This window comes from Labrus mixtus, chromosome 3 (assembly GCF_963584025.1).
Source record: "Labrus mixtus chromosome 3, fLabMix1.1, whole genome shotgun sequence".
Taxonomy (NCBI): domain Eukaryota; kingdom Metazoa; phylum Chordata; class Actinopteri; order Labriformes; family Labridae; genus Labrus; species Labrus mixtus.
This window is the reverse complement of record NC_083614.1, coordinates 3,762,735-3,788,381: the sequence shown is the minus strand read 5'-3', so window position 1 is coordinate 3,788,381 and position 25,647 is coordinate 3,762,735. Positions and strand designations below refer to the sequence as shown.

Below are 25,647 nucleotides of genomic sequence, written 5' to 3'. Positions count from 1 at the left end.
CTAACTTCCTGTCCTGCCACTTACGCTCCCTCACGTGATGACGTCGTGATACTCACCTGTACGTCGACGCCCCTGAAGCCTCTTCATCTGTTTTCAGGAAGATTTGAGAGAAAGTTTCAAACCTCTGGAAGAGTCAGCACAAACCAGAGAAGCTTTGAAGAAGACCCATCGTGTGAATCTTTAAACTCTGGGAGAATCTTCAGGGACATTTATAACTTCCGCCCACAGAGAGGACGTTCACAGGTAAGCTTTATTTTTACTGTCAGAATCTGTCGTGTGGAGCTCAGGTGAGGCTCTCAGGTGAGGCTGTCCGTCCACAGTGTCGGTAATAACAGAGGGGAAGTCGAGGTTCATCATTTAGTTTTAATATGGAGGAGTACTCATAAAGAAACAGAGCCGTTAGCTCGCCACCAGATTTCCAAAGTAAAAGCCTCAAAGCTGAAATTAATTTTTTTATGTGGTTATAATTCGGCTGTGGAAAATGATTTATGGGCCTTATGTCGGCAGGTTGTGTGTGTGTGTGTGTGTGTGTGTGTGTGTGTGTGTGTGTGTGTGTGTGTGTGTGTGTGTGTGTGTGTGTGTGTGTGTGTGTGTGTGTGTGTGTGTGTGTGTGTGTGTGTGTGTGTGTGTGTGTGTGTGTGTGTGTGTGTGTGTGTGTGTGTGTGTGTGTGTGCGCGTGTGTGTGTGTGTGTTCACCTTACTGGTTCTGCCACACATGCAGGTTTCTACCTGCCCGCCAGAAAGTTTCACAATAGTTTCGACTGTGCATTCCCGAACAGCTGCGTCTTCCCTCACCTCTAATCAACATATCTACCTGATACAGGAGGCTCATCCTGTACCATTGGACTTTACTTTCTGTTTGAATTCAACATCCTGCAGTTCCTGGAGTGTCCACTACAGGCTGACTGCAGAAGCACAGGAAGTCACATACACACCCATTCTAAAAAGATTAACATAACATAAAAAACATTTTTAAAAAACCAAATAGGTGTGATTATCTCATGTCTCGATCGACACACACTGTATGGGGGGGTGAATGTTTTGATGACTCATCAGTTTTGATTTGATGAAGGATAAGAGTTATTCACAATAAGGCGTGTAGCTGACCTGATTGACAGGTGGGCGTGGTGTAACGGTTTGTCAGGAGGTTTAAAACCCGCCTCAGCTCCAGCTCTCAGCCTGTAGTTAGGTTGACTGAAAGTTAGACTGAGACAGCATTTCCAGCATGGAGACCGCCATCGATGGGACTCCAGCGCCCCCTGCAGGAACAGATGTGACTCTGTGGTTTTGATCCACAAAGGGCTTCAGGATGTGTCTTCATTGATTGTGAATTGTGAACGACTCTGTTTGGTTTGTTTGTGTTTTATGGGGAGGTGAGAGTCCAGGAAGTTGTGAAGTGACTTTTTTTCCTGTGCTCAAACACTGTTGACTGTACATGTCAGTGGTTATAATTCTACTGCGCGGTGAGGCTACAGAGCCCTGACCTGTGTCGGTACATCCACTGTGTAAACCTCTGAAGTGTTTGTCTTTCAAACCACTCCTTCATCAGGGACGTCCCAGTTAACCACTAACCACGGTGTGTTGCGGTCCACTCTGAGCTCACTGCTGTCATTACTCTTGGAGTAGTTCATTTACAATGTGAAGAATTTCCGGTATGCGTCCCTGTAAAAGTAGACCGCTGTTTGTTTTCATAGTGCCGCTCTGACTCTTGCTCTCCACTCACCTGCTCTGCAGTCGCTCATTTGCATGAGAAACATGAGAGCCTCAGAGGTCACCTGGTGCTGAACTTAGTTATGACACACCAACGAGGCACTGCTCACCTGGAGGGACACACCTGTGTTTGTGTTGGTAACAGTATAGTAGGGCTGGGCGATATGGACCAAAACTCATAGCTTGATATTGATTAGCTGAATGGCGATACTCGATCGATATGTATTTTATTAACAGTGAAAACACATGGAAAAATAAAGTACCTGTTTGTGAATTTAAAAAGTAATGTAATGTTCCTTAAATACAATAAAAGAGAGAGAGAGGAGGAGCAGGGTTAAGAGGGACAGACAGTCAGTCATCATCAGTGAGATGAGAAAAAGGTGACCTGGCACCTCTGTAACGTTATTTTAATGTAACATAAACTATATAGATACTGTCTTACCTTATATCTTGTTTTGAAAATATATCGATATTAAAAACTTGATATATTTCCCAGTATAGTGGTTCACTTGACGTCCTCTGCTCTCTTCAGACTCTTTAATAATTCATCTTCTCTGGCCGACCAGAAGCTGACTGTTACACCTGGCTGAGCCTGTCGCTCGTATAGTGTCTAGGTGTGTGTCACCTGGTTTATCACCTGCTTCAGTACTACTCCTGCCTCAAGTCCCAGTGACCTGCAGTCAAACCTAAACAAATAAGATGCTAACCATGAGGAGGAGACACAATGGGAGTTCTGTGTGCAGACACATTCCCAGTACATGCTCCAGAAGCACCGCAGCACCCGACGAGGAACCCAGGAAACTTCCAGCGGAGCAAACAGCCTGTCAATTATTAACGGCCCGACGCTCTCATTCCTTTGAGGTTACCATAGCAGCCAGCCGACTGAAACCCAGCCAGCATAGCCTGGGAACAGGACACACACAGACCAGTGACAGTGGGAGAAGTGGACTGGTTTGCCTTCATGAACCTGTGGGATGAAGGAGTAACGGAGAGATTCTTTTCTAGAGTTTAATAAGTTCTTTCTACATCAGTAATGCAGACGCCGAGGTCACGTGACGCCCTGCTCTGAACCATCGGAGCGCTCGCTCTGTGTGTGTGTGCGTGAATCAGTGGTGGGAAAAAGTGAAGTGAGTTTTTTAAAGACGAGACGACCGGCGTGTTTTCATCATGAATCTGACACAGCGGATGAAACTTCTGAAGCACTTTGGCTCTGTGCCCCCGGAGCCTCTTCCTCCCCCGCTGCTGCTGGTGCCTGTAAGTCTTTCTGCTCGCCGTTACTCTCTGGTCACAGCGACCTTTAGGCCCTTCATGGTTCAGTATTAATTAAGTATGATAAGAGAGATTTATCATTTAATGAAATGAAATATGTCATATTTAAATACTTTATTCTATTCTCCATGCTGTAAAACGTCTAAGCTCCCAGTAGCTGCACGTTTGGAGAAATAAAGGCCGCTCTATTTTTAGATGAAATGACCCGGCCTTCATTCAGGACAGGCGTCAACACGAGACGAGCCTTTTATTATTTTAAACTCACCTCTCGTTCACAGCAGAGGTGAGAAAGACTCTGAAACAGTAAATATTTCAGCGTGTGCAAAAGATGAAATAATGCCATATTTGATCTTTCTGTGTAAAGCAGCGTGCAGACCTCCGAGCATCATTCTGTCTCTCCTGGACAGATGTTGATGTTCATCTTTGTTTCTTGTGGCGTGCTGCTTTTTCTCCTCGTGTTTGATGCACAGAATATTTCAAAATAAAATGCACAGGAGCTTCTGAATGAGAGCTGCCTTCAAATGTGCAGCAACACCTGGCAGCTGGGCCTTCAGAAGGGAGCGGCTTGTTTTGTAGTTTTTCTTTTAAAGGTTTATTTTGGCACAGTAGAGAGAGAGAGAGAGAGAGAGAGAGAGATCATACAGGAATGGAGTCACAGGTCGGATTTGAACCCGGGTCCCCCGCTTTGAGGACTACAGCCTCCATACATGGGATGTGCGCACTAACCACTATGCTGCCGGCTCCCCCATGTTTGTAGTTTTACGTTAAACACTGTTATTCAGATTATTTTAGTTTTGGCTTTCAGACTGCGAGCTGCAGGTACTCTTCATATCCAGACTTTGTAGGATTGCTTCAAAGGCTCATGAAGTGATCTCTAAATGCATGCTTTGTACATCCTGAACAGACTGATGTGGATCACCTCAGACTGGATGTAGACCAGCTCTGCGACAGGCTCCGCCTTCAATCTAGTTTATTGAAGGGCACTAGAGAGTGGGCAAAGGCTGAGTGGGGGAGGAGTCCTTCAGGTGAGGTCTCTCTGGATGTTTTCTTTCTTCTCCCCCTGCCGAGAGGGAAACTCCGCGGCCTCTCAGATTACAAGTCATCCGAGCTAGAGGCTCATGTTTGTGCCGCACGACGACGACAATCATCGCTGTGGATTAGTGATTCTTTATTTATTTTTTAGCTTTTGTTGTTACCGTCTGGACGTCTGAGCTCAGGTTGTTCTCGGAGCGCAGGAGGCCGCAGGTGCTTTTGTTCTGCTCCCAGGTCCCGGTGGGAAAATGGAAGTAAGGTTCAAAGAGCCGGTGGTAAGTGGAGCGAGAGGAATGGAGAGCAGTGATAGACTGAGAGAATAAGACTTAAAGATATAAAGACATGAATGATTACTGATGTTCCTTTACATGACATGAAGGAAAGTAAGCACAGTTAGAAGAGTGAACAGATCAGATGACAGATCATCAGCTGTCTCTACCTTTCTCCATTTAAACATTATAAACATTCAGGTTTCAGCTGATTCGCTCGCTGCGTTGAAAAACGATGAAACGTTCAGGAGATTCTCCATAGACTGAAAACAAGTCTGAAAGGATTCTGTTTAACTTCTGTGGATATAAGAAGATGAACAGGAGCTTTTTATTGGTGTCATTTCCTCGTTATCATCGTGACCTAAATCCAGGGTTAATATTTGACGGCGTGTAAACGTGGAGGTCTGATTAGCTTCATGACTCTGACCAATGTTTCTCTCTTTCTGTTTTTCTTTTATTCTGAATAAAACTGAAGTTTAAGACATACTAAACAGAGAGAGGGGGCGGGCTGTGGCTCAGTGGTAGGGTCCGTCGGGGATTCGATCATCAGCTCCTGCAGCAACATGTCTGATGTGTTAATTAGGCCCGACTGATATGGGACTTTTGGGGCTGACACCAACATGGATGTTGGAGAGTAAAACAATCTGATTTATCAGCAGATATCTTTGTTTCTTGTTTCCGTGCTTGTGATGCTCTGTGCACGTCGGCTCTTTCATAAACTTCCACCATCAGTTCAGGCTCTCTGCCCCTCCAGGAACTCGATGTCAGCCTCGATTCAAAGATACGCTTGGCATGCAGTGATAACATCTGCAGCAGCTCGTGTTTGAGCCGTCAGGTCGGTTTCTGTGTTTTTAACCAGCTTCAGGTTGATGATTAAGCCGAGTACACAGCCCACTGTTCACAGGTCACACACTGTACCCCCCTGATCACGGCCATGTTGAGTCCACCTGCAGGGTGAAGGTGATGATTCTGTGATGAGTGTGGGTGGATTATTGTGTTGGTGTGACAGCACGGCAGACTCCCGGCTGCTGTTTGAGCTCCATGAGTTCCTGAAAGTTGTAAAAGGTTTCTGTGCTTCACATTCACAACAGAGACGTGTCACTTCCTTGTTCTCATGTGACCCGCATGTACGGAGCCGCTGAAGTCCCAGAAAGTAAAAAACAAATATTTTGAGCAGACAAGTTAGACAGAGATAAACTCCTTAAAGGGGCGGGAGGCGAGCTGGATTCAAACGCTCCAAATGATGATTTATTCAAATGAAGTTTGCACTCTGATCGTCAGGTTCCTGTTTTATAATCTAGTCACAGGTTCTTTTTGTGTCTGTTAATACGTTGGCCTCTGTGATTCCACACGTTGGTCATGTTTCTGATTTAGTGTTCGGGTCATAATTAACCTTTTGGGACCTTTAGTGTACTACCTGAACTACGGCCCGAGATGACACCGAGGTCTGTGAGGTCTCAGCATTCTGACAACGTTTTCTCTTCTTGTTTTTATTTGATTGTGGAAAAGGTGAAACCAAACAAGGAGAGAGGGAGGACAGTAAATAGGGGCGGGCTGTGGTCCAGTGGTAGAGTCGGTCGGGGGTTCGATCCCCAGCTCCTGTAGACACATGTCTGATGTGTCCTTTGGCAAGAACCCCGAGTTGCTCCTGTTTCATCGATGGCGACGTGTGAATGAATTAGGGCTCGACCGATACGAGCTTTCTGGGGCTGATAATAGGGAGAGAAAAAATGTGATATCAATATACATCGACCGATATCTGTCTTCAATCCGCAGAGATAGATATTTAGATAAACACATTTATTTTGTTGATCCCTCAGATGCAGATATCAAACACTTAAAAATTTATAAAGAAGACAAGATGGTCACTCAGCTGGAAAATAACTGAGCATGTAGGAGCATCACTGCTCGACACTGCAGAGTGATGATGTTTGTTGTAATCCATATAGCACCCTCTGCTGGTGACAGAGAACTGCTAGTGTCATACAATGAAACTCTAATGAAATGTTTGACTTGTGAATAAATCGAGTAATATCTGGGCATATCTGCTTTAAAATGAGCCGACACAGATAGTCACTGGATATGCTGATATCGGCCGATATATCGGCTGGCTGATTTCTCGGTCGGGCTCTAACCCTGAACTACAAATGTCTGAAATCACCTCTTCAGGCTTTGGCTTGTTGTTTTGGTGTCAGGAAGCAGCTGATGTTAATTTGTTTTGTTGATTCAGAGTCGACGTAATGTTGACTTTTATCACTTCCTGTTTGAGGTGCCCCGCCCGTTTTAACAACTTGTGTTTGCCTGATGAAGATCTCGTACTGAACAACTGTTTGTTTTTGAGTTTAGACGGTGTGCAGGAGTTTACCTGTGAGACTCTTTTAAACACAGAACGTGAAGAGTGTCTGCTTTGTTTGGTGAAAAATGTAAAATATGAGAGGCGGCTAATCCACCTCTGGGGTTTGTTGCGTTACATGTTTGGTTTTTAGATATTTGCTTCAGATGGAGACAAAGGGTTAAAGAGGACTTTTAACTTGACAGTTATGGCCCTTTGTCACCTGCTGATGTAACACCAAGGTGTGAAATGAAAGTTGAAATGACCTCAAGAGGACGGAGAGTCGGTATCCTCTCTCACCGACATGACTCAAACATCCTCACAGACTCTCCCCGATGCTTTTCAAAATGTTGACACCTTTTCAAACAGAGCAAACAAACAAGAACCCGTCAGAGTGTCTACAAAAGATCTACAGTTTCAGCCGCCTGCAGGGCCGGGAGGCGGCGTGTTTACAGAGAGGCACGCCGTGTAGAGCACAGTCAATGTGTCGGGATCACTTTAAGAGGAAGTGTTCATCTTGTGGCCCTGCAATGATTGGTTCATTTTATGATGATCTGGGATGTTTTGATCCAGTCTTTTATTAAATCAGGCTGAGCTGAATGGTTCATCAGGTAACAGTGTGATTGATAAATAATGAAATAGTATCCTCACTCGTCTGTTTACAACGTCTTTCTCTGTAAACACTCACTGAACTAAACGCGTTGTCAACACCTCAAGGACTAAAGAACGTAGCCCCTCCTCCAGACCGGTCAGGCAGGATTTAGGCAGGTGAGAGCACGCCGAGATCAGGCTGAGTCGTGCACACACACACTCTCTCCTCTTGGCTGAGGCGCTCAACTGTCCTCGCTGTAATCACCCGAGTTTATTCACAATCAGGACTTATCGTTTAAAGAGTCTCATTATCCTTTTACATTACATCTCAACCTTTTTTTGTTTTTTTTTTTTCCTTCCAGAGACCAGGCATGGAGGAGCTGACGATATGGGAGCAACATACGATCACACTCAGCAAAGTGAGTAGCTGATACTTTGTGTGTGTGTGTGTGTGTGTGTCTGTGTGTGTGTGTCTGTGTGTGTGTGTCTGTGTGTGTCTGTGTGTGTGTGTGTGTGTGTGTGTGTGTGTGTGTGTGTGTGTGTGTGTGTGTGTGTGTGTGTGTGTGTGTGTGTGTGTGTGTGTGTGTGTGTGTGTGTGTGTGTGTGTGTGTGTGTGTGTGTGTGTGTGTGTGTGTGTGTGTGTGTGTGTGTGTGTGTGTGTGTGTGTGTGTGTGTGTGTGTGTGTGTGTGTGTTCGCGCGTGTGCGTGCGCTCGCATTGATACTCACAGGAAACTTTACAGCTCAGTAGCTTCAGGGTGTAATGACGTTAAGGTGGAGTCCTTGATGTGTCTCAGAGGTTTGTGGATCGTAAAGGTCTTGTGGTGGGGGGGGGTTGAGGTGGACTATCAGTTTCACAGCTCAGAATGCAGCAGGAATTCACAAGCGACAGACACACCCTGCTGCACCCCGCAGCACCGTCTGCCTCTCCACTATCCCGCGTCACGCTGGACCCAGCTGGAATGTGCTCTCTTTCTCTCCCCTCTACCTCCCACACTCTCTCTCTACCCACCTCCCCCCCGCCTGCTCTTTCATTCATGTTACTCCCTGTCAGAATCAGAATCAGAATCAGAATTAGAATCAGGGTTTATTGCCAAGTACATTTACACATATAAGGAATTTGACTTGGTGTATTGGTGCTAAAGAATTAAAAGGAAATAAAGCAGAACTAGCAACAACTTAAATAATACAGTATAAGAAGATATTACAATATATAAAATAGAATTTAAAAATATAAAAAATAAAAAATGTACAAAAGATGCAATGTAGGAGCTATGAAAAAAAAAATCTTAGTGTCTGGCATCTCTTCTAAAAAAGTCTTTCTTCCTCATAATGGCAGGACTCAAAAGTGGGGTTTGGCTTTGCCATATCGGGGGGGAAGGACAAGCCTCACCCGGACAACGGCGATACAACGGTGGTGGTGTCGGATGTGCTTCCAAACGGACCGGCCATCGGACGCCTGTTGTGAGTCGACTAACATCCCTCTGATGAGTCTTCAGACACCATGAGCACACAGTGATCTGTTCATTAACTTTCTCTAACCCTGTGCTCTTACAGCCACAAAGACCAGATCGTGATGGTGAACGGCGTGTCGATGGAGAGCGTCCACTCTAACTTCACCATTCAGACCCTGAAGTCATGTGGCAAGACGGCAAACATCGTGAGTATGGAGGAAGCACCAACCGAAGATGACCTTTGATGCGTCTCTTCTGTTTCTAAATCTCTCACCTTCACCTCCTGACTTTCTCCAGACGGTGAAACGCCCCCGCAAGATCCAGATCCCAGCAACCTCCAGACCGTCTAGAGCCGCCTCCCATTCCAACCTGCTGGACCAGGACCCCCCTAGACGAACGCGACGCTACTCTGACGGCAGCGACAACAGAGAAGCCGGCCGCTACCGTGCCGGCAGTGCCTCCCCAAACCGTAATGGTTATGGAACCCTACCGCTGATGTCATCGGGGTACAAGAGGCTGCCGTACCAGGACGTTCCCGACAAACCAATCAGAACAACGCTCCTGAAAAAGAAAATCACAGACGGTAAGACTTCAGGGAGTAAAGAAAGGAAACCTAACCTTTAAAGGAGCAACTCCCTCTAGTGTTTAAAATGGGTACTGCAGTCTAAATTCTAAACATTGTAGAGAGCTGTCTCCCCCCCTCCTCTCTAGAGTGGATGCTCACACAGGTCACCATGTGGTGGACTCTGAAGCTTCAGTGTTTATCCAGCTCTGCATGGGTCTGTAAACCTTTCTGTGTTCTAACCTCTCTCCATTTTTCAAAAGCATCTCCAATATTGATCCTAGTTTGAGCACGTTTCTGCTCGTGGAGCTTATTAGAAACATGCAGAGGCTTTTTAGATCGGGTACAATCACTTCTATCTGAACCACTTCTCTTGCCCGCTTCCATCGCTGCAACACCTGTTGACCTGATAACTGCTCTCATATCTGACAAACAGAGGGGCGTCCAAAACGGCCGTGTGGGAGTCGCCTTAAAAGCGCCTACCTTCTCTGGTCCAAACAAATCCAGAGCATTCAGGAGCAGAATCTAAAGTTAGAAGGAGGACATACTGGATTGAGAACTGATTTCTGATTTGTTGTTTTCTTTCTTCCTGAAGAATACGGATTGAAGCTTGGCAGTCAGATCTTCATCAAGCACATGACAGACACAGGCCTGGCTGCAAAGGAAGGAACGCTGCAGGAGGGAGACCTCATCCTGAAGGTGAAAAAGACAAGTCCTTATCAGAAGTGAATCATGTGATGCTTTGGTGTGTTCTCATGTGCTGTCCTGTAAATGTTTGTTTGTATTGTGTTGTTGTTTTTTATGCTCTCTGTGCCCCTAGGGCCAATAAAGGTTTCATTGGTTCAAATCCTGTAGAATGTGATCCTCTGTTTAAACCAGCAGTTTATAATAAGTCTTTTCTTTTATCACCGACGATCAGATCAACGGCATGACAACAGAGAATCTGTCCCTGCTGGAGACCAAGCACCTGGTGGAGAAGAGCAGGGGCAAGCTGACCATGACAGTCCTCAGGGACGACCGCAAGTTCCTGGTCAGCATCCCTGAGGTGGTGGACAGCGCCCCCAACAGTGAGGAGGACCGCCGCCGGGACAGCAGCTCTGAACTAGAGGGTGAGGAGAGGGAGGAGAGGGAGAGACGAGACAAATGTGAGGAAACATGAATGGAAGTTTTTTTAACTGATGTTGTTTCTGTTTCCAGATATTTCAGACATCGACGTCCCCTCTCACAGAGTGTCCCGCCATCCCACCAGAGAAAAACGGACGCGCAGGTAAACACACCTACACCTGCAGGACTTTTAGAAACAGAGACTCGGGGTAGCTGTTGTTTTTGTAGTCTGGTTTATTTACTCAGGTGGAGATTCAAGTCTGCCGCCAAAGGTCAAAACCTGCTTCACGACTGACATGACAGTTTCTTCTTATAACCCCGAGTCCTCCGATCATTGTCTCACCGAGAAAGACTTTAGATCAAGTTGAACTCAAAATGATATCTTTGGATGTTGTCTGTGGGGCTTTAAAGATCTGACCCTCACCTGGGGTCATGAGCTTTGAGTAGTGACCTAAAGATGAGATCGCGGATACAAGCGGCTGAAATGAGTTTCCTCTGGAGGGGGTCTGGGCTTAGAGAGAGGGGGAGGGGCTCAGCCTTAGAGAGAGGGGGAGGAGGTCAGATATTCAGGGGGAGCTCGGAGTAGAACCGCTGCTCCTTCACATCCAAAGGATCCAGCTGAGGTGGTTCAGGTATCTGATCAGGATCCTCCTGGACGCCTCCCTTTGGAGGTTTTCTGGGCACGCCCAACTGGGAGGAGACCCGGGGTAGACCCAGAGTTCCCTGGAGGGATTATATATATCCAAGTTTGTAGGAGGAGCTGGGAAACGTTGCTGGGGAGAGGGAGGTCTGGGGCGACTTTCTAAACCTGCTGCCATCACAACCCGACCTCAGATAAGAGGAAGATGATGAATGGATATTTTTAAAATTAATGTTGTATCAACATTCACCTGTGACTTCTTAAGGAAAGACGTTTATCCTGAAGCGATTATCTCATCTAAAAAACTGAAGTTTGAAGATTAAAGGTGCTGAAACGCTCTTTCATCTTTTTCTTTTTTTAAATCCAGAACGAGAGCTGAACCTCCACCGGCCAAGTCGCGGGATGCGTCACCAGTGCGCTCCACCTTACCTCGTCCTCCTGCTAGAAGCTATGCCTCCCGCAGAGGTGAGTCCTGTCCACTGTGTGTTCTCATAGACATGATGGAAGCAGCTTGAAAGTGTTAGTACGCAGCCTTTCAGAAGGAAAACAAACACTGAGCAAAGATTGGATGTTTCAGTATCGGCGTGAATGAGTAGCGAGATTGAAAAGCTAAAGATGAAGGTGAAAATAAAACGTGCTTCTTGTTGCTTCTGCAGCTCCATCAGAGTCTGAGTCGGACCGCAGTGCCTCTCCTCCTCCTGTCAGGAGAACGAGTCCGGACATGAGAGATCACTCCAACAAATACAAGTCAGTACTAACCACGTACAGGACGTCCACGTCAAGTTTTAAACATCCAAAATAAAGAGATATTTAACAAAGAATCCAAACTTATAGACGTCTATCAGCCCAGATTTATTGTACAAGAAGTCGACATGTAGTCCTACAGAAAGTCGACATGTAGTCCTACAGGAAGTCGACATGTAGTCCTACAGGAAGTCTACATGTTGGTCTACAGAAAGTCGACATGTAGTCCTACAGAAAGTCGACATGTAGTCCTACAGGAAGTCGACATGTAGTCCTACAGGAAGTCGACATGTTGGTCTACAGAAAGTCGACATGTTGGTCTACAGGAAGTTGACAAGTAATCCTACAAGAAGTCAACATGTAATCCTACAGGAAGTCGACATGTAATCCTACAGGAAGTCGACATGTAGTCCTACAGGAAGTCGACATGTAGGCCTACAGAAAGTCGACATGTAGTCCTACAGGAAGTCGACATGTTGGTCTACAGGAAGTCGACATGTAGTCCTACAGGAAGTCGACATGTTGGTCGACATGTAGTCCTACAGGAAGTCGACATGTAGTCCTACAGGAAGTCGACATGTAGGCCTACAGAAAGTCGACATGTAGTCCTACAGGAAGTCGACATGTTGGTCTACAGGAAGTCGACATGTAGTCCTATAGGAAGTCGACATGTAGTCCTACAGGAAGTCGACATGTAGTCCTACAGAAAGTCGACATGTTGGTCTACAGAAAGTCGACATGTAGTCCTACAGGAAGTCGACATGTAGTCCTACAGAAAGTCGACATGTTGGTCTACAGAAAGTCGACATGTTGGTCTACAGAAAGTCGACATGTAGTCCTACAGGAAGTCGACATGTAGTCCTACAGAAAGTCGACATGTAGTCCTACAGGAAGTCGACATGTAGTCCTACAGAAAGTTGACATGTTGGTCTACAGAAAGTCGACATGTAGTCCTACAGGAAGTCGACATGTAGTCCTACAGGAAGTCGACATGTAGTCCTACAGGAAGTCGACATGTAGTCCTACAGAAAGTCGACATGTAGTCCTACAGGAAGTAGAAAGCCCAGAATGTCCAGACCGCTTGAGTGAATTCTCACAGCGTAAATGTGGAAGTGTAAAGACGGTGTGTTTTTCAATTCTTCTTCTTGTTCTTTCTCCAGAAGTCTGTCTGGCATGTCCGCCGTCCCCAACCCTCGCTCCTCTCCTATAGTCCAAAAGTGGACGGGCTCCCGTCCCTCTTCTTCCTCCGCCTCGAGGCCTCGCAAGCCGGTGTCGGACTCAGACTCTGACCGCAGCGCCTCCCCTCCACCACGCAGACAGAGCCCGCGCCCTGACAGCCGATACAAGTAAGGACGACTCTCACTCCGCCTCTAACACTTTGACAGTTTAGATGATTCTAACTTTATCTTGTCTCCGCAGCGCGCTCTCTGAGCTGCCCCCTGCAGTGCTGGGAGCCTCCTCCATCGATGTCCGCAACGAGCCATATAGGAGGGTCAACTCTCCTGTGAGAATCCCAGCCCCGGGTCAGTACTCGTACTCGCTGCCTGACATACACCATCACATGACCACCAAACACTCACACTGTTTTTGGGATGGAGCAGACCTGATCGTCCAACACCTCGGAGACAATATTTACTTCATGTTTGAATGTTGGCTTCAAGTGAACCCATAAATTCAGCCCAGAAGCAAACATGAAAGAATATTTTTTTTTTTTAGGAATTTTGAGCCAAAATGTTTAGTTATCTGTACTTTTAGCAGTGTTTCTAAGATTACCATAACACTTTGAATAAAAGCTCATCCCAATTTAAGCTCCAGCAGTCCCCTTTACTCGCCTGGTGACACTCTAAAAATCAGGAGTAAAAGCAGCAAGACAAAAAAACAAAGATAAACTTAGACATTTGTCCAAGAAAGACAGAACAGAGATATTTACTTCAGGAACCAGAGCCGCCGTAACTGATGAGCTCTGTTCTTCCTGGTGTACATTCACTATTTTACAGTCTCTGCTGTGCACAAGTTATTTATGAAAATAATAAAAGGCCCGTCTCGTGTTGACGCCTGTCTTTACTAAAGGTCATTTCATAGACTGAAGTAAATAAAAGCATGAGCTACTTACAGAAGTTTTACAATAATCCTTCAACGTGTAGACATTCAAACCCACTGGAGGGTTTAATCCTCCTGAAGTCTCCGTCTGTGTTTTCTGTTTTTATTTGAACACTTCCTCATCAAACAGAGAAGTGACCACTCTCATGCTGCTGCTGGGTTTTTAATGAGTGCTGTTCTCTTTGTGTTTAGACTCTGATTCAGAGCCGGAGGTCAGCTTGGCGCCTCCTCAGAGGCAGAGCACCACGTACAGTCACGACTCCCTCAGCAGATACAGGTACAGATGAAGCTCCGCCCATCCTCCCCCACCTCCCCCCCAACCCCCCCTCTCCCCTGAAACCCAGCGAGGGGTCACGGACTGGGACACTGAGCAGACTGTGCACGCCTCCCTCCCTTTTTCAGTATGAGCTGTTGGCATGTTTTTATTGACCTCTGAATCTTTATTGAGTTTTTCTGATGATTTTTAATGATTTTTTTTTTTTTTTGTGAGTCTCGTTTTTGTAGTTTTGGTTTTTGCCTGATTTATGTTTTCCACCCTGTGTACCGTGTGATTGTTGTGTTTGTGGTGAACCGATGAAATAAAAGTGACTTTCACTGAACATGTCCCTCTCCTGTATGTGGCTGATTAATCAGAGGACACGTTTCATTAAAGAGACACCTTTCCAATCAGACATCTGTAGTCGAGCTTTAAAATCAGACGCCGACATGACTTAGATAACTAAAAACACTGACTGTTGATCAGTTACAAAGAGAGCCTCAGTTAAGCATCACAGAGAGAGAGAGAGAGAGAGAGAGAGCGAGCTTCCCTCAGAGACACAAAGGTGAATATTCAACATTAATGGTCATTTTAGCCACGTGTCCCCGCTCTCCAAACGTAACTGAGATTTGTTGTCTTCCTCCTCCCTCACTCCCGCCTCCCTCTCTTCTGGTCTCTTGCAGGGTCCTGCCGGAGGTTTCCCTGCAGGAGGAGCTGCCGCGGTGGAGCAGCCGCAGCATCCCAGCCAGTGACCCACCACAGAAAGGTAGGTAAAGGTCACAGGAGGCCCAACGTGCTTCACAGAAATTTTAGAACATATACAAATAAAACACCAGTTTAAGGATCGTCACATGACAAAGATTTCAGTTTCAGTTGCACTTGGGGGGGGGGGGGGGGGGAGCGGTGTTTATCACTGAGGTTGTTCTGATATAATGTGTCTCATTCCAGACTGTCTGTATTAAAGAACGACCTCTGACCTCTGACCTCTGACGTGTTTTTTAAGCGGGTATACCGGATAAATATTTGCTGGAGTGATCTCGTGATGCGTTCATGATTTTTCTCAGAACTAGAGAACTTTCCACTCTGATGATCTCATCTTCTGTGTGTTTTTTTTTTTTAATCCTCGCAGCTCGTTCAGAATCTGAATCCGAGGCAAGTTACTCATCGGTTCCTCGGAGGGGTTCTACTGACAGCGCAGACTCCAACAAGGCTAAAACACGGGTCAGGTAAGAAACGCCGTCAGCTCTTTCAATCAGCTGTCACCAAACACATCGCTGTATATTAAAGAAGTTTCGTCACAGAGCGCTAAGAGGCCTGTGGGACTAACCAGACCCCCGGTGTGGAGGACTGAATGTTCCCTCCTCTAACATGGGTCACTTTAAACCAGGAGTCTATTTAAGGCAGGGTTGGTCATTTCCTCCAGATCCACTTTTTAAGATTTTGGTTTAAATTGTCTTTATAACTCAGGTTCTCTGAAAAAGGAACAAAGAAAATCCATCGTCTGTATCAGTTGTAAGTCTGTAAAAGCTTTGACCAATGTCTGCCACGAGTTACCAATCTGATGAACCAATCACACGCCTCCCTGTCTCCCTGCTTGTTCTCTACCTCTTGCGTGCTCTAGCCCACACTCGCGCCTCATTGATGACGGAGTTTATACTGTGACTTTACTTACCGCTGAATGAAACATGAGACGACGTAGTTTCTACACAATGTAAGAGATGAGCTGAGGTCCTCTTCAGGAGGGACGGCGCTTGTGCATGTAAGTGAGGGGCGTGGCTTTAGAGGGAGCACAGAGGGGAGGGGGTGCAGACGTAGCACTGAGGGAATGCTACTTCATAAATCATGCTAGTTTTAGAAAATTACCAACCCTGACTTTCATAGTAACCTCAGTAAAGCCCCCATGGTTTGGCTCGGTTCGGTTCGGTTCGGTTTGGTTTGGTACAGTAAACCCTGATCTTGTGTGCGTTCCCACAGCCAGCCGTCCCCTTACTTAGTAAGGAAAGTAGTGAAATCATTGCAGTGTAGCCCGCCAATAAATTCAACAAAGAAGAAGAACGCATAAAGAAAGGGCAACTATGGAGGACGTCCAGCAGAGGTCAGCTCCTCTGAGGTCGTCCATGGGGCGGAGCTACACACTGACATTAGTTGCAAAAAAATAAAAATGCCTTGAAATTACTCAGGATATTTAAACATGGCGTCTTAAAATAAAAATGAAACTTTCCTTCTGCCTCTCTCAGAATCCTGCCAGACATCAAACCAACGCCAATCACTCTGAAGCAGGAACCTCCTCGCCGAATCCCGTCACCCAGCAGACCTCCTCCTGATGGTTTGTTCAGTCCCTCACTCACTCGCTCACTCACTCACTAACTAGCTCGCTCACTTAGTCAGTCAGTCACTCACTCGCTCACTCACTCACTCACTAGCTCGCTCACTTAGTCAGTCAGTCCCTCACTCGCTCACTCACTCACTCACTAGCTCGCTCACTTAGTCAGTCAGTCAGTCACTCGCTCGCTCACTCACTCACTAGCTCGCTCACTGAGTCACTCACTCACTCACTAGCTCGCTCACTTAGTCAGTCACTCACTCACTCAGTCACCCTCTCAGTCACTCGCTCACTCAATCAGTCACTCGCTCACTCAGTCAGTCACTCGCTCACTTAGTCAGTCAGCCACTCGCTTACTCCTCACTCACTCACTCAGTCACTCGCTCACTCACTTCCTCGCTCACTTAGTCAGTCAGTCAGTCACTTGTTCACTCCTCACTCACTCAGTCACTCACTCACTCAGTCACTCACTCGCTCGCTCGCTCACTCACTCACCTCCTCGCTCATTTACTCACTCACTCACTCACTCCCTTCCTCCCTCACTCACTCCCTTCCTCATTACCTTCCTCACTCACTCGCTCACTCACTCACTCACTCACTTCCTCGCTCATTCACTCACTCACTCACTCACTTTCTCACTCACTCACTTCCTCGCTCATTCACTCACTCACTCACTCCCTTCCTCACTCACTCACTGTTGACATCTAAAGTCAGTCCTGACCACAATCTCAGACGTCTGTTTCCTGATTTTTAGATTCCTCGGAGTCGGACAAACTTTCACATCTCAGGAGGTCGGGGAGCTCTGAGCGGGGCGGCAGCCATCACAGGTATGGCTGATAAATCACTCCACTTGAATCAATACAGTGTTTTTTGTTAATGCATTAAAGTGTTTCCTATTTAAACCATATTTAGGACACTATCATGAGCTGTGTACTGTTTGATAACATAAATGTCTTTTTGCAGAGTTCCTCCCGCTACAAATGGAAATGGCACCCTGAAGTCCGGGATTTCAGGGAAGAGCAACCCGCCAGCCTACTGTAAGGCTCAAAACTCAAAACTCAAAAAACTGACAAGAGAACATTACAGACAGATGATGGTTCAATTATTTTTATAGACTTTAAAGGAGCAGTATACCTCTAGCACCTAGTGTTTAAAATGAGTACTGCAGTCCAAATTCTAAACATTGTAGAGAGCTTTCTACCTTCTCTGGTCCAAACAAATCCAGAGCATTCAGGAGCAGAATCTAAAGTTAGAAGGAGGACATACTGGCTGCTGCATTGTTGTCAGAGAAGCCAGCTCTTCAACATAGCATGTTTCCTTAATGTCTGATCATATAGTAAGATACCTTTATCATTTCACTCTCTACACATCTCACTGACTGGTCCTTTAAAACACATTTTCTGTCAAGCAAAAATATAAAACTCATGCTGGTTACAGGTTTGCACATGACAAAAGTCACTTTCTTAAGTCAGAACTTAGACCTCTAGTGAATCATGTTCACATTTTATGAGACCAAATCTGATTGGTGGCGAAGTAGCACCATCAGGGAGTCTCACTTTTTTAAATTTCTCTTCCAGCCAAGCCTGCTGAAGAGCCCATCTACTCCCTGCCTCCAGACTCATACCCGTCTCCTAACCCTGGGTGAGTCCCGATCATTTAAATTCATGCATGTTCATCTTTGATCTGCTTCATTTAAATCTCCTGGAATGAATGCACTGCTCACTTCATTGTACACATCTCGTTCTTAGCTACAGCTCGGACCTTCACACTGTGTCGTTTGTGAAGGAGGGCAGCGTGGGGCTGCGGCTCGTGGGGGGAAACGATGTGGGAATATTCGTCGGTGGAGTTCAGCCAAACAGCCCTGCCTATGAGGAGGGAATGAAAGAGGGAGACCAGATCATGCAGGTGAGACCACAGGGCTCCTCTGTAGACTGCACAGTCAAGTTAAGGAGGTCCAATCCTCCAGAGACTCCTTTTACTGCTTCAGTACAGATGTCAGCGTATCCCAAGACCCTGCAGACTGAGAGCTACTGCCGGCCTGTTTTATAAATGATATGTGAACGTCTCCTGTCTTTTAACCTGCTTGCAGTAAAGTTAGATCTTTTTTTTTTCAGGTAAATAAAGTGGATTTTGGTCATTTCACGAGAGAAGAGGCGGCCAACTTCCTCCTGAACATCAAGAAAGGGGAGCAGGTTGAAATCTGCACTCAGCACAAGATGGACAGTGAGTTTCACCGTTAAAGCTCTCATGATGACAGTAGCTCTCTTCACTTACCTCAGCCCCGAGGTGGCTGTGGCTCAGGTGGTAGAGTCGGTAGTCTCTGCAGCCACATGTCCGATGTGTCCTTGGGCAAGACACTTAACCCCAAGGACTCTTTACACAGCAGCCTCTACCATCAGTGTGTGAATGTGTATGAATGGATGAGTTAATACTGATGGACTCTTTACTCAGCAGCTTCTACCATCAGTGTGTGAATGTGTATGAATGAATGAGTTAATACTGATGGACTCTTTACTCAGCAGCCTCTACCATCAGTGTGTGAATGTGTATGAATGGATGAGTTAATACTGATGGTCTCTTTACTCAGCAGCCTCTACCATCAGTGTGTGAATGTGTATGAATGGATGAGTTAATACTGATGGACTCTTTACACAGCAGCCTCTACCATCAGTGTGTGAATGTGTATGAATGGATGAGTTAATACTGATGGACTCTTTACTCAGCAGCCTCTACCATCAGTGTGTGAATGTGTATGAATGGATGAGTTAATACTGATGGACTCTTTACACAGCAGCCTCTACCATCAGTGTGTGAATGTGTATGAATGGATGAGTTAATACTGATGGAGTCTTTACACAGCAGCCTCTACCATCAGTGTGTGAATGTGTATGAATGGATGAGTTAATACTGATGGTCTCTTTACTCAGCAGCCTCTACCATCAGTGTGTGAATGTGTATGAATGGATGAGTTAATACTGATGGACTCTTTACACAGCAGCCTGTACCATCAGTGTGTGAATGTGTATGAATGGATGAGTTAATACTGATGGACTCTTTACTCAGCAGCCTCTACCATCAGTGTGTGAATGTGTATGAATGGATGAGTTAATACTGATGGACTCTTTACTCAGCAGCCTCTACCATCAGTGTGTGAATGTGTATGAATGGATGAGTTAATACTGATGGACTCTTTACACAGCAGCCTCTACCATCAGTGTGTGAATGTGTATGAATGGATGAGTTAATACTGATGGACTCTTTACTCAGCAGCCTCTACCATCAGTGTGTGAATGTGTATGAATGGATGAGTTAATACTGATGGACTCTTTACTCAGCAGCCTCTACCATCAGTGTATGAATGGATGAAGTCTAAAGAGGGTGGATGAGGAGAGCTGAACACATCCGTCTTCACTTTTCAGTTTATAAGAAGATTTTGAAGTCCAACCTGGGTGACAACTTCTACATCCGCGCCCATTTTGACCACGAGGCGGATACCCCCATTGGTCTGAGCTTCACCCGAGGGCAGGTGTTCAGGGTGGTGGACACCATGCACCGCGGGAAGCTGGGCAACTGGCAGGCAGTCCGCATGGGACACGACCTGCACGAGATGGATAAAGGCACCATTCCAAACCAGCCCAGGTGAGGAGCAGGGGGGAAACACGTGTAGATTTCCTGTTTAAATCAAAGCTAACATTCACTCCCTGTATCATTCATGATCTTCGGCAGAGCGGAGACCTTCGCCAGCATAGAGCAGTCGCAGCGGGTGAGCGGCGAGAGGCAAGTGTCGGGGCCGAGGGCCGAGTTCTGGAAACTACGCGGGCTCAGAGGGAACAAAAAGAACGACAAGAACAACCGTCGCTCTCGTGACGACCTGCTGCAGCTCACCATCCAGGGCAAATTCCCCGCCTACGAGAGAGTCCTTCTCAGAGAAGGTTTGGTCTTCACACTCAAATCATAAAGAAGTGTGTCCCAACTCATGTTGAGCAAAGTTAAATATCCCTCGATGGTTTCTGTCTTCAGCTAACTTCAAACGGCCCATCGTCATCATGGGTCCTCTCAATGACATCGCCATGGAGAAGCTGGCCAGAGAGATGCCCAATGAATATGAAGCAGCAGGTGAGTTTCTCTTTGTGGATAGAGTCAGACTGTGGGAGAGAGAGGAGGGGGGGGGGGATGACTTCCTGGGAAGGAGCCCCAGGTCGGATCCAAACCCGGGCCGCCCCTCCTGGAGGACCACAGCCTCCATACATGGGGTGGGCACACTAACCACTAGGCGCCCCTCTTTTTGACTGTTTCTTATTTGGGGTCAGAAGTAAAACATAAAAAAATGTATCTATCATTTTAGTACTGTAGGAGCCAAAATGCTTGTTTTTATTTGATCCTTGTAAGAAACCTAACACAACACTGTGAAATTGTATTTTGAGTGTAATTCCAACACTGAACACTGGGTGGAGCCTTGACATGTGCTGTGCATAAAGCCAGGACTCCAGGTAATTGGATTCAGGTGTGTGTTTGGAAGCATATACTTTTTTGACTGTGTCGGGTTGACTTGAATGTAACAGTTTATGCTTTATGATGTATTGGACAGAATGAGACATGAATGTGCATTATTGAACCCCGATCATGAACTATAATAAACAGATTGAAGACTCTATTGGAAAAGAGTATCAGACATTTGTTTGTTGCAACGCCAGGAGCACACGTCTGGAAATAGTTCCACAGCTCACATCTCAGTGGTGACTGCTTTGGACAATACAGGGTTTGTTTTAAAAATAGTCACCACAAGTACAACACTCTTCTCTACCTGCTGCTCTCATGAAACATTGTCGTCTTTTTGCAGATATGGTTCCTCGCAGTGGGAGTGGAGACAGCGGCTCCACGGTGATCAAACTGGACACTGTGAGGAGGATAGCTGAGAAAGTGAGAGAGTTTTCTGTTATTAGAAGAAGATGAAAATGAAACAGCTTTATTCATCAACGTGGTTGTGATCCTCGTTTGCTTCTCTCCTTTGAACAGGACAAGCACCCTCTGCTAGACATCACGCCCACAGCAGTGGAGAGGCTGAACTACATCCAGTATCACCCAATGGTGCTGTTCTTGGACCCTCACAGCCGCAAGGATGTCAAAGCCATGAGGCAGAGGTACAGCCCCGACTCCAACAAGAGCTCCAGACGCCTTTACTCACAGGCCATGAAGCTGAAGAAACACTACAGCAACCTCTTCTCAGGTACGCACAGTCCGCCCCCCGTCAGAGGAAATAACAGAGACTTTAGTGAGTCAGTGTTTAGCTTCCTTTTGTCTGAAACTGTCCTGTTCCTCCCTCCGCTCCAGCACGGATTGACCTGCAGCCCGGCTCCAGTGCCTGGTACGAGAGCCTGAAAGATAAGATCCGCCACCAGCAGTCCAAACCCGTCTGGGTGTCTGAAGTCAAGGTATGAAGACACACACACACCTTCTGTTGAGACTAAATCCGTTCTCACATCTGCACACTGAACATGATTTTATTGTTCACACATGCACCTCACAGCAGGATACTGTCAGATGAGAGGAGGGGGGGGGGGTCTTCTGAGGAAAAAAGTGATGTAAAAACAACAACAAGACTAAACTCAGAGCCCTTTATACCAATAGTTCTCAACTGGTCGAGCCTCAGGACCCACCGACTACTCCGTCATGAAAAATTGCGACCCAAATTTGGGAGATTTATCAATAAGATTTATTTAAAGAAACATTGTGCAGTTTGGACCTCAAAGCGTGATAGATCAAAGAAACAGAAAACAGAAAAAAAAGGCCTTCATAGACTTTTTCGCAGCATTTTTCTTCCAGGCAAACATTCACGACGCTCAGACTCAGAATATCAGTTTTCTGCTATTCTTCGTATTCTACAGAGAATATGACATTTTGTGAGAGTTACACATTCAGACTTTACCTTCAACAGGGTCGAGTCCCTTTATGATATAAAGAATCTGTTAACTTAGAGGAAACTTTCAAAACCAGAATGGATGTTTGATGCAGATTTATCTTTTGATATATCAGATGTTTAAAAGAGTTGGGGCGCTGGTGGTGCAGTGGTTAGTGCACGTGCCCCATTTATGGAGGCTGTAGTCCTCCAAGCGGGCGGCCCAGGTTCGAATCCAACATGTGGCTCCTTTCCTGCATGTCATTCCCCACTCTCTCTCTCTCTCCCTGATTTCCAACTCTATCCATCCTGTCCTATCTCTCCATTAAAGGCACAAAAAGCCCAAAAATAAATCTTAAAAAAAAAAAAAAAAGGGTTAGCACCCCCCTCTGTATCTGTGCGGCTGCAGCAGAGCAGTGATGAAACATGTTCTCTCTTCCTGTCCAGCTGGAGAGTGGTGGGGAGCAGGACTTGGATGCTTTCGATCAAACCCAGTCAGACTACCTGAGTGCAGCCAGTGACCTGGAGGACACTGATGGAGAGGCATTCACCGATGGAGAGGCCTACACCGACAACGAGGACCTGGAGGAGGCCTACCCCGGACAGAATGCCTCCAGAGACTCCAGACCAGCCGGAACCGCTCTGGCTCGCTCGTCTGAGCCTTTCTACGGGGACCCCGAGCCCCAGGCGGACACCTACTCCCTCAGAGAGATCCCCCCGCTGCTGCACGTACCTGAGCCCCGGTCACTCCGCCCAGAGAACCCCAGCTCTGCCGAGGAGGAAGAAGAACCAACTATTCGCAGTTTCACAGACTCAGATTTCAGCGCGCTCGATGTGATTCAACCCAGCACTCCATCAGACGGACCCCCTGATTTTATAGCCCCCGACCCCACCACCCGGTACTCTGTGAACCAGCCTTCCTATCCTGCCGAGGTTCAGCCGGAGAGCCCGCAACTCGCCAGCCTGTCTGCCATCGAGGAGAGACTACAAGAGGTGAATGAAACTTTCTATCATCAATCTATCAGTCAGACACAAAGAGCTTAACGTACACACAAATATATATCTGAGCCCTGACCCCCGCCATAATGAGGAAACACAGGAGGTAAGGTTGACATGTTGAAGAGGAGGAATAAAGGAGATAATTAATGACATTACATCCCTTCAGAAGTGGGTGGCCTGGCTCAGCCCCCCAGTTAAAGAAAGTCTGGTTCCGCCCCTGATTATAACTAGTTAGTGAAACTTAATTTATTTATTTTTTGTATCCTTTATTTTAGCAGGGAGGACCCACTGAGACAGAGAGGTCTCTTTTCCAGGGGTGCCCTGCAGCAATACAAAAATAGAAACAGCACAAATATAAACATATTAACAGTTAACAATAATAGCATCTAGACACTGAAACACATATTCACACATGTAAACCATGTCCATTTAAATGAATTCACATTGTGAAACAGTTTCAATTTCCTTCCTGAGGTAGTTTGGACACTAGATCTTTAAAACCGCTGTATGAAACAAGAGAGGGCAACTTAGCTATCCTCTGAAGGTCATTCCACATACTGGAATGGAATAACTTGATGAGAACCCTGAGAAACAGAATCTAACAGGTTCTGGTCTCTGATCCGTCTTGTCGTCTGTTGCAGGCTCGCTCTGCAGAGCCTCAGGCTAAAGCTGAAGAGAGGAAGGGTCCACAGTTTATTGTGTGAGTATACTTTTTGTTGTCTTTGGCTTTTTTTGGGACGTCTTGACTCAAAGCAGGCCGAGAGCTAAGAGCTTTTCTGTTTCACTGTCCTACAGGCTGGCACACCATCACCAGGCGGTCCAGTTCAGACGCTTACAGATCCAAGGCAGCGACAGCTCGGAGGAGGACGAGGACGAGGCGGAGGACGTCGAATGGGGCCCCGCTACAGAGCTTTAGAGTTCAGATCAAAGCTGGAGTGGAGTGAAACACAAAGGACATGAGAAGCATTTCACTCCTCAAAGAAACTCTTTTTGTACAAACGGATTGTCTGGAGTCAGAAAGATTGTTGTTGCACATCTTTAACAGAGAAAGTGTTTAAAACGAACGCTCCGATCAAAGTGCCTGATAACCTTTTCTAGTTTTTATTAAGATCTGATCTTTGTTAACGCTACGACACAAAAACAGGTTTATTAGAAAGTCATTTTAAGAGGAAATATGCAGGAACAAGAATAAACATGTGGATACGCCTTTGACTTATTTTTTAACATTAAACACTTTTCATGATTTAAAACTCGAGTTTGTTTCATCAAATGATAAACTGCTTTTAAATTTACATACAAAGAATTAAATGCACCCCTCAACTGATCACCAAAATATGACTTGTTCCTCTCCTGAACACCAGCTGGGCTGTACGCTGGTGCAGAGGTTAGCTCTGTTCCCTCTCTGTGTGGAGGTTCCTGGTTTGAATCCCCGTCTGTCGGGAGTCTCTCTGTGAGGAGGTTCCTGGTTTGATTCCCTGTCCTTCAGGAGTCTCTCTGTGTGGAGTCTACATGTTCTCTTCATGTGTGGGTTCTCTCCTGGTACTCCATCTTCCTCCCACAGTCCAAAGACATGCTCGTTAGATTAACTGCTGACTCTAAATTGTCTGTAGGTGTGAATGTGAGTGTGTCTGGTTGTCTGTTTCTATATGTCAGCCCTGTGATTGGCTGGTGAACAGTCCATGGTGTAACCCCGCCTCTCGTCCGATGACAGCTGGGATCAGCTCCAGGCCCATGTGACCCTGAACGGGTAAAGCGGTGTAGATAATGGATGGATAGATAGTTGGACATGTAATCTTAAAGCAGGTTATGGAAGGTAATAACATTCTTCCAGAAGCAGCAGGATCATTTTGGGGCGGCTGGGGCTCAGTTTGTAGAGTCGCTCGCATCTAAACTGGAAGAGAAACCAGAACCGTAAGGTCAGGGTTCAATCAGGAGGTTTAAAACCCGCCTCAGCTCCAGCTCTCAGTCATCTGTCAAAGTGACTCGAAGAATACAATAATAATAAATAAAAATAAAATACAAGGAAATGCCTTCTGCTAATAGTTCATCTCCAGCTGCTGCAACTGGCTCCAATAACACGAGAGAAGTAAACAGGTTATAATAACAGTCACATTATTATTTTTTTAAACTTTTATTCACAAAAACATGCATACACACACTCACAATAAAAAAAAAAGAGATACAAACAAGAGGGGAACTGTGGTACGATATAGTTTTGCAAGCAGATTGAGATAAAAACAAACAAAACAAAAGGAAAAGGGTCAGTAAATAAAATGAATGAATTAGAAAGAGGGACAGAATAAGTAAATGAACAAACAGGACAAAGAAAAACATGGAGACAGTATAGTAACAAAATGATGTAAACAGT

The 25,647-nt window shown here is 46.0% G+C and overlaps 1 protein-coding gene across 3 annotated transcripts; it reads left to right on the top strand.

The window, feature by feature from the left end:
* The first annotated feature begins 69 nt into the window (after window positions 1-69).
* tjp3 (tight junction protein 3) lies at window positions 70-24,485 on the top strand. 3 transcript variants are annotated; one of them, XM_061034835.1, is made up of 30 exons: window positions 70-243; window positions 7,566-7,622; window positions 8,541-8,665; window positions 8,759-8,861; window positions 8,953-9,238; window positions 9,813-9,916; window positions 10,137-10,326; window positions 10,415-10,484; window positions 11,329-11,426; window positions 11,618-11,708; window positions 12,866-13,051; window positions 13,125-13,228; window positions 13,998-14,082; window positions 14,745-14,827; window positions 15,191-15,287; window positions 16,299-16,387; window positions 17,139-17,211; window positions 17,348-17,421; window positions 17,962-18,025; window positions 18,133-18,289; window positions 18,499-18,607; window positions 19,804-20,023; window positions 20,111-20,316; window positions 20,405-20,500; window positions 21,225-21,304; window positions 21,401-21,611; window positions 21,716-21,816; window positions 22,728-23,273; window positions 23,921-23,979; window positions 24,075-24,485. In XM_061034835.1, exons 2-30 carry the CDS (start codon window positions 7,575-7,577, stop codon window positions 24,193-24,195), a joined length of 3,876 nt encoding a protein of 1,291 aa, XP_060890818.1. In that variant the 5' UTR covers window positions 70-243; window positions 7,566-7,574; the 3' UTR covers window positions 24,196-24,485. The 3 variants fall into 3 exon arrangements, with proteins under 3 accessions (XP_060890818.1, XP_060890816.1, XP_060890817.1); XM_061034833.1 differs by lacking the exon at window positions 70-243 and adding an exon at window positions 4,008-4,286; XM_061034834.1 differs by lacking the exon at window positions 70-243 and adding an exon at window positions 6,493-7,460.
* Window positions 24,486-25,647: the final 1,162 nt, after the last annotated feature.

Excerpts from the sequence above, each read along its gene's own strand:
- tjp3 (XM_061034833.1), top strand. The coding sequence starts at position 4,260 with ATGGAAGTAAGGTTCAAAGAGCCGGTG. Across the intron at positions 20,317-20,404 it reads GAGAGTCCTTCTCAGAGAAG|CTAACTTCAAACGGCCCATC; the intron begins GTTTGGTCTTCA and ends TTCTGTCTTCAG. Across the intron at positions 23,274-23,920 it reads TCGAGGAGAGACTACAAGAG|GCTCGCTCTGCAGAGCCTCA; the intron begins GTGAATGAAACT and ends CGTCTGTTGCAG.